The sequence below is a fragment of the Carya illinoinensis genome, chromosome 9 (assembly GCF_018687715.1).
Source record: "Carya illinoinensis cultivar Pawnee chromosome 9, C.illinoinensisPawnee_v1, whole genome shotgun sequence".
Taxonomy (NCBI): domain Eukaryota; kingdom Viridiplantae; phylum Streptophyta; class Magnoliopsida; order Fagales; family Juglandaceae; genus Carya; species Carya illinoinensis.
In genome coordinates, this window is record NC_056760.1 from 19,296,785 (window position 1) to 19,304,127 (window position 7,343).

At 36.2% G+C, this 7,343-nt stretch overlaps 1 protein-coding gene across 1 annotated transcript; it reads right to left on the reverse strand.

The window, feature by feature from the left end:
* Positions 1–2,352: 2,352 nt before the first annotated feature.
* On the reverse strand, positions 2,353–4,108 carry LOC122276899 (uncharacterized mitochondrial protein AtMg00810-like). The gene is made up of 2 exons (XM_043086791.1): positions 3,995–4,108; positions 2,353–3,132 (listed from the first exon to the last, which is right to left on the reverse strand). Exons 1-2 carry the CDS (start codon positions 4,106–4,108, stop codon positions 2,353–2,355), a joined length of 894 nt encoding a protein of 297 aa, XP_042942725.1.
* Between the last annotated feature and the right edge of the window lie 3,235 nt (positions 4,109–7,343).

The following is a 7,343-nucleotide window of genomic DNA, read 5'->3' on the forward strand; positions in this document are numbered from 1 at the left end:
TTTATTATTAATTTATTATTATTATTTATACATTAGAAGAGGGAGTCGAATCCATAATCTTTATTTTCAAGACATGAATCTTATGTCATCGGGCCAAAGGCTATTGACATATAAGACATGCATGCATGGCTAGTACTGCTAATTAACTCAACTACTAATTACCATGAAAAATTATTAAAAAGGTTTTATATATATTTGATTTCTATGAAAAATTATTTTCATCATTCTCACGGTACTACACACTATACATAATTTTTTAAATTTTTTCTCATATTAAATGTGTGATGTATAGATGATAATTAGAAGAATTGATCAATTAGTTTAAGAAGAATAATATTAAAAAAGTTTTTAAAAAAATAAATGTAATGTGTACGTGACACGTATGTGAAGATGATAAATAACAAAACTCTATTGTATTTCTGCTTTTCTATCTTGCTAATTATGGAGTTGATCTCGATGATATTGTGTCGAAGTATGGTCATAACCTAAGGAATATTAATTGATTTGTGAAATTAATTTGAGTTAGATAAATGAATAATATTCCCATCAATTGAAGAATTTTCGTGATTAGGGTCTAATTACCTACAGTTGATCGAGTTTAAATGGTTAATGCTTAATTTAGCATGTATATTATAAAGTTATGTGTGTACGTCGAGTACGCCTCTACTTATCAATTTTATATTTAAAAATGAGATTTACAAACAGATAAAGTACGCACGTACCTGATCACATAAATTAAACTTTGAAAGGGAAATGCCTTGGCCACCGCTGTGGCTCGAGACCAACGATAGCCTTTTTTATTTTTAATGATTAAGAAAAAATTATTTAATATTGTTATAATTTTTTAAAATATTAAAAAATGATTTGAAAAAAAAAAATTGTAAGCCTAGCGGTGGGAGCCAGCATCATCCAACTTGTACATGATCTTGATCATTATTAATACATGATCACCGTATGATACAAACTCTCAGAGAGCAGTACGACGTGCAATACTTAATCATATAATTTGAGATTGTTTCTTAATTTCATAGATTTTCTTGCCTTCATTTTCTAATTGATTATATATAATAAGAGTTGAAGCATCCTCTCAATTACGCTAGCCACACGGCTAGCAGATGTACTTGTGTAAAATCAATTAATATGTGATCAATTTGAAAATTGAAATTAGGGCCACTAGAAGAAAATTAATTAATTGTGGCTAATTATTTTCAACGAAAATGATTATTTCTTATAAACATGAGTTTATTTTAATTTTGTCATAAATAATTCTCATCGTCACAAATAATATGTTACAAATACTTATTTTTCTTGTATTGTGCTCCAAGCTAGCTAGTACTGAGACACACAACTTTATGATAAGTTAATGACAATAAACCTGATAGAAGCCCTATGAGCCAAATCCAAATGAATGGAGATGCTAGCTAATTTATTAAAGCAAACTACTTGAAAATGTCTTATGAAAAAGTTCTTTTATCATCAGCAAGCTAGCTACTGATAATCCATCCTGTCATCGAAGGAAATCCATGCATCATGCCCTGCTAGTTGTACATCATGATGGAAATCATGCAGAAATTAATTCCTGGAAAAAACTGAAACATCAACATGCATGGTTAATTTGGCCGCGCGCTCAATGAAGAAACAGAGTACGTCAGGAATGCAGTTTTATATTTTTAGTCTAAACTTTCTGGAAGTGAACTAGTCCCACCGAAACTTCTGCCTATTGTGAACGTCCTTGTCGATGAGACAGTCCAATCATGCCCATCTGCCTTTTAGAGACTCAGAAGACCTCGATCTTTTGCCCATATATGATACGTACATAGGCCGGAAGGGAGGGATGAAAACGATATCATATCAACCCAAGCTAGCGAATTACGTGGTTTTGCTTATTAGTTATTGTAAAGTGTAGAATACACTCAGAAAACAGAAATCCTAGTAGAGCAAGAAGACAAAAAGAAGAAGAGGCTTATGGAGAGAAAAACATTTAAAATGTATTGGATGAATAACGTCAATGTACAGTAGCTTATTTATACAAACTGAATATTAAAAGAATAAAAATGTTATACGGCAACCACATTACAAAAGTAAAAAATAAAGATGAAATTACAATTATGTCTATCATGTCCTGATACCCCCCTTCAAGATGGAGAACAAATAGAATGTATTCCCATCTTAGAAACTAAATGATGAAATTGGTGATAGCCAAAAGGTTTAGTTAAGACATCAGAAGGCAAATGAAAAGTTTTGATAACACTAGCTTGTATTTTTTCCCGAATAAAATGGTAGTCCAGCTCAACATATTTCGTCCTTTCATAGAAAACTAGATTAGCAGCAATATATAAGGCGGCTTGATTATCACAAAAGTTGAGTACTATGAGAATGTGAAACACTAAAATCAGATAATAAGGTTAGAAACCAAATGATATCACAAGTAGTAGAAGCCAGTGATCGATACTCAGTCTCGACAAAAGATCTAGAAACAATTGTCTGTTTCTTGGTCTTGCATGAAACAAAAGAATTCTCAAGAAAAACACAATAACCACTTGTAGAGCGTCTATTGTTAGGACAAGAAGCCCAATTAGAATCAATAAAAGCTTTAAGAGACAATGTATTATTGGCTTGAAAAAAAAATCTATGTCCAAAAGTGCCTTTGACATATTGTAAAATTCTGTAGGCAACTTGTAAATGAGGCTGTCTAGGCTTAGCCATATATTGACTAAGTCTATTGACAGAGTAACATAAATCTGGCCGAGTTAATGTGTGGTAAAGAAGGCACCCTACAAGCCTTCTATAAACTGTAGGACCAGGCAACAGGTCTCCCACATCCTTACTCAACTTAATGTTCTGTTCCGTAGGAAAAGTAAGAGGTTTAGAAGTAAGAAGACCAGCATCTTGAAGAATTTTCAATGAATATTTTCTCTGACATAATGAAATACCAGCAGGAGAACGTGCCACCTCCAAACCAAGAAAATATTTGAGTTTGCCAGGGTCCTTAAGCTTAAACTTCTCATTAAGCAAGGACTTTAAAGACTCAACAGCTTGCATATCATTACTAACTATGAGAATGTCATCAACATAGACAAGAATGGCAATAAAGGATGAACCCTCCGTTTTAGTAAAGAGAGAATAATCAGCCTTGGATTGTTGAAAACCCAAGCTAAGGATAGAGTTGGAAAACTTGGAGAACCACTGCCGTGAGGCTTGTTTCAAACCATAGAGGGATTTGTTTAACTTGCAAACTTGAAACCCTCCTTTAATATGAAAACTTGGCTCTGATATCATGTAAAGTGTAGAATACACTCAGAGAACAGAAATCCTAGCAGAGCAAGAAGACGAAAAGAAAAAGAGGCTTCTGGAGAGAAAAACGTGTAAAATGTATTGAATGAATAAAATCCATGTACAGTAGCCTATTTATACAAGCTGAATATTAAAGGAATAAATATGTTATACGGCAACCACATCACAGAAAAACAGAAGGAATGAAATTACAATTATACGGCAACCATAATAAAGATGAAATTACAATTATGTCCTAATAGTTATGAATAAAAATGAAGAAAAACAGAAAGAATAAAGAGAAGATACTGGAAACCCACATGCTGTACGAACGTGATGAGAAATAAGAAGTGTACGTGAGAAGGAAGTTGCAGTCTTGCATGCAAATACGTACTGACTGAAATTCTGAATATATATCATGGACACGATGAGAAGAAGATGGCAGTACTGACATGTGTACATTAAACCAAAGTGTTAGAAGAATGCAGTAATTGGCCGTTTGAAATCTAAACAGACAGATATTGGAAATGGGGGCATGGCGGCATCTTCAACACTCAAACTTTGTCATAATCAATATTATTGTACATATGGCGCATGCATGGTTGTAGTCTAATGAACTTCTTTAGTCAGCAAATCGATCTGCATTAATATTAATTTGTAGCACATTGTGGACAGTACTTGGCCGGCTTGGCAATCACTATGCTCCACAGATCATCAGTACCAATGCTGCAGAATGATCAGTAGCCTCTGTTAAAGTATCTACTGCAACTACATCAGATCCCTCAAGCTCCAGCTCTACAGATTGTGCACACAATGAGTGTCCAAGAAGTACCATTACCAATATGGCAAGAGTACCTCTTCAAGATCATGACAGCAAGCCTCCAGACAGCAAGCCTTGCAAATATGGAAGCTCACACTTAAGGCAAGTCTTTGCAAGAATCATGGATCCTACAAAATTTGCTATATAACTCTGTAATTCCATTGATTCAGCAAATCAATCTTATTTATGTTAATTGTATTATTTGCTTCCTTGTATAGAAAATAATGTGCATCTCTCAAGAGTGTATCTTTTGATTCTTTTATTGACTTGTACAAACTATATAATGAATATACAATATACTGGTTTGGTGTGTTAGCCAAAACCATTTTTCTGTGATTTTGTTCATGGTATCAGAGCTGTATTCAGCTCACGCTCATACATCCTAGTTCAATGGCTTCTCCAAATACTACTTCTGCTGCTCCTTTTGTTTTTCCATCCTTTGCCCAATTAACTGGGGTTAAACTAGATGGAAACAACTACTTACAATGGCTATCTCAACTGGTTCCTGTTATGAGAAGTCATGATATGATGGGCATTGTGGATGGTTCTGAACCATGCCCTACCACTTTGATCTCTGATGCTCAAGGCAAAGAGATTCCAAATCCAGCTTATCCTCTATGGATAAAGAATGATCAATTCCTTCTCGGATGGATCAATATGACCCTATTTGAATCGGTGCTTTCCACAATTTATGGATTGCAAACTTCTCACCAAGTTTGGACTGCCCTTGCCAGTCGATTTGCATCACAATCTAGATCTCGTGTCTCTCACCTAAAAAGACAATTGCAATGCCTTTCTCAAGGTACCAAATCATGTTCTGAATACCTCCAAAGTGCCAAAGTTCTAACAGACCAACTTGCTGCAGTTGGTAAACCCACTGAGGATGAGGACTTAATTTCCTTCATTATTAGTGGGCTTAATCCTTCCTTCAATGGATTTATCACTTCTTTCTCTCTTGCTACAAGAGAAAATCCTCTAACATTTCTTGACTTTCAAGATGAGTTACTTAGTCATGAAATGCTCCTCAAACAACAAACTCCTTCTCCTGATCCAACAAACTTTGCTTTATTTATGCCAAAGTCCAACTCCTCACAACAAAACAAATTTCCTTCACGTAATGGAGCACCCCACTTCCACAAGAAAGGCAAAAATCCTCAAACATACAATTACCCTCCAAGAAATGGGCCCTTTAAACCCTCTGCAGGTTCAGCACCTAAGCCACCACAGCAAAATAATGCTCAAAGCTTCAGCAACACTAACAGGCCATCATGTCAAATTTGTGGAAAAACCAGCCATACAGCTATTGATTGCTTTCATAGGATGGATTATTCCTATCAAGGAAGGCATCCTCCTTCTCAGCTTGCTGCCATGGTGGCTCAAACCAACCAAGTATTGGATGAACAACCTTGGTATGTTGATAGTGGTGCCAATGCGCACATCACCAATGACTTGGAGAACCTGACCATCCATCAACCTTTTCAAGGTCATGACACAGTTACAGTTGGCGATGGAGCTGGCATTCCCATCCAAAACACTGGTTCTTCCATCATTCACTCATCTACATCTCATTTTCATCTTAAAAATGTGTTGCATTGTCCATAGGCCTCGGCCAATTTGCTCTCTATTAATAAATTCTGTTCTGATAACAATTGCTATTTTGTCCTAACCTCTTCTCATTTCTTTGTGAAGGACAATCAGACCAAAGTCATACTCTTGGAAGGCAAAGTTGAGAATGGGTTGTACCCCTTGCGGTTTCAAGGATCTTTCTTCAAAAATAAGCATGTTTTTACTGCCTTTATTGGATTAAAGACCACTCTTCTTATGTGGCATTTTAGACTAGGACATTCCTCATTTGTACTAGTCTCTCGAATAATAAAAGATTATCATTTACCACTCTCTCATGCAAATGATAATGAGAAGTCCTTTTGTGATTCATGTCAGCTTGGTAAAAGTAAAAAGCTTCCATTTTCTACCTCTCACAGGATCTCTACTGCTCCTTTAGAACTAATTCATACAGATTTATGGACCTCTCTTATCTCTTCTGTTAGTGGCTACAAGTACTACATAATATTTGTTGATGACTTTTCACGCTACACTTGGTTTTATCCTCTTCAAACTAAAGCAGAAACATATGAGTATTTTGTTAAGTTCAAGACTCTTGTAGAAACTCAATTCTCATGTAAAATCAAAAAGTTGCAAACTGATGGAGGAGGGGAGTATAATTCACTTCAGTTTCAATCCTTTTTGACCCAAAATGGCATTGTGCATCGTAAATCTTGCCCCCACACCTCACAACAAAATGGATTGGCTAAAAGAAAACTACGTCATATCCTTGAAACAGGTCTCACTCTTCTTGCCCATTCAGGTCTTTCAAACACCTATTGGGTTGATGCCTTCCTCACCTCTATTTACATCATCAACAGGCTGCCTACTGCTGTTCTTACCCACAAATCCCCGTATGAAAAACTCTTCAAAATGGCGCCTAATTATTCTGTACTCAGGGTCTTTGGTTGTAAATGTTTCCCTTTACTTCGGCCTTACACCACTCACAAGTTAGAATATCGGTCCAAAATCTGTATTTTTCTTGGCTACAGTCCTGCTGGCTATCGTTGTCTTGATCCATTTTCAGGTAGAGTTTATCTCTCTAGACATGTCATTTTTGATGAAAGATCCTTTCCAGCAAAGGAACATGCTACATTGCAACTGCCATCCAAGATTAATGCTGCTGCTGATCATCCTTTTCAACTCTCTGTAAGTTTTCCTCCTGCTAATACCATTACCATTGATTCTGAAAATTCTAACACTGCATTACCTATCTCTCCTGACATCCATAACTCTCAATCTTTGAGTCCCTCATTGTCTCTTGATCCTTCCCCACCTTACTTAGCCCCTACAGATGCTACTTTTGACCCATTACCACATCCTATCACCAATTCTGCTCCTCACTTATCTGAACCAGCAGTTGAGGTCCCAATTTCCCATCCAATGCAAACTAGGTCACGTACTGGTTCTCTTCAACCCAAATCATTCCCAGATTTCCAGCTTTATTACTCCACTAGATATCCTCTTCTTGCCTTACAAGCTCAATCTTCACCAGTTGAACCTACTTGTTTCTCCAAGGCCATTGCTGATCCATGCTGGAAAGATGCCATGTCTCAAGAGTTTGCTGCTCTTCTCTCCAATGACACATGGACACTTTGTCCAAGACCACCCCATCAAAATGTTATCAGAAATAAGTGGGTTTACAGAA

Coding starts and splice junctions, on each gene's coding strand:
- LOC122276899 (XM_043086791.1), bottom strand. CDS start 4,108: ATGGTACTTCTTGGACACTCATTGTGTGCACAATCTGTAGAGCTGGAG. Junction 3,133..3,994: donor CTGATCATTCTGCAGCATTG/GTACTGATGATC, acceptor CAACAATCCAAG/GCTGATTATTCTCTCTTTAC.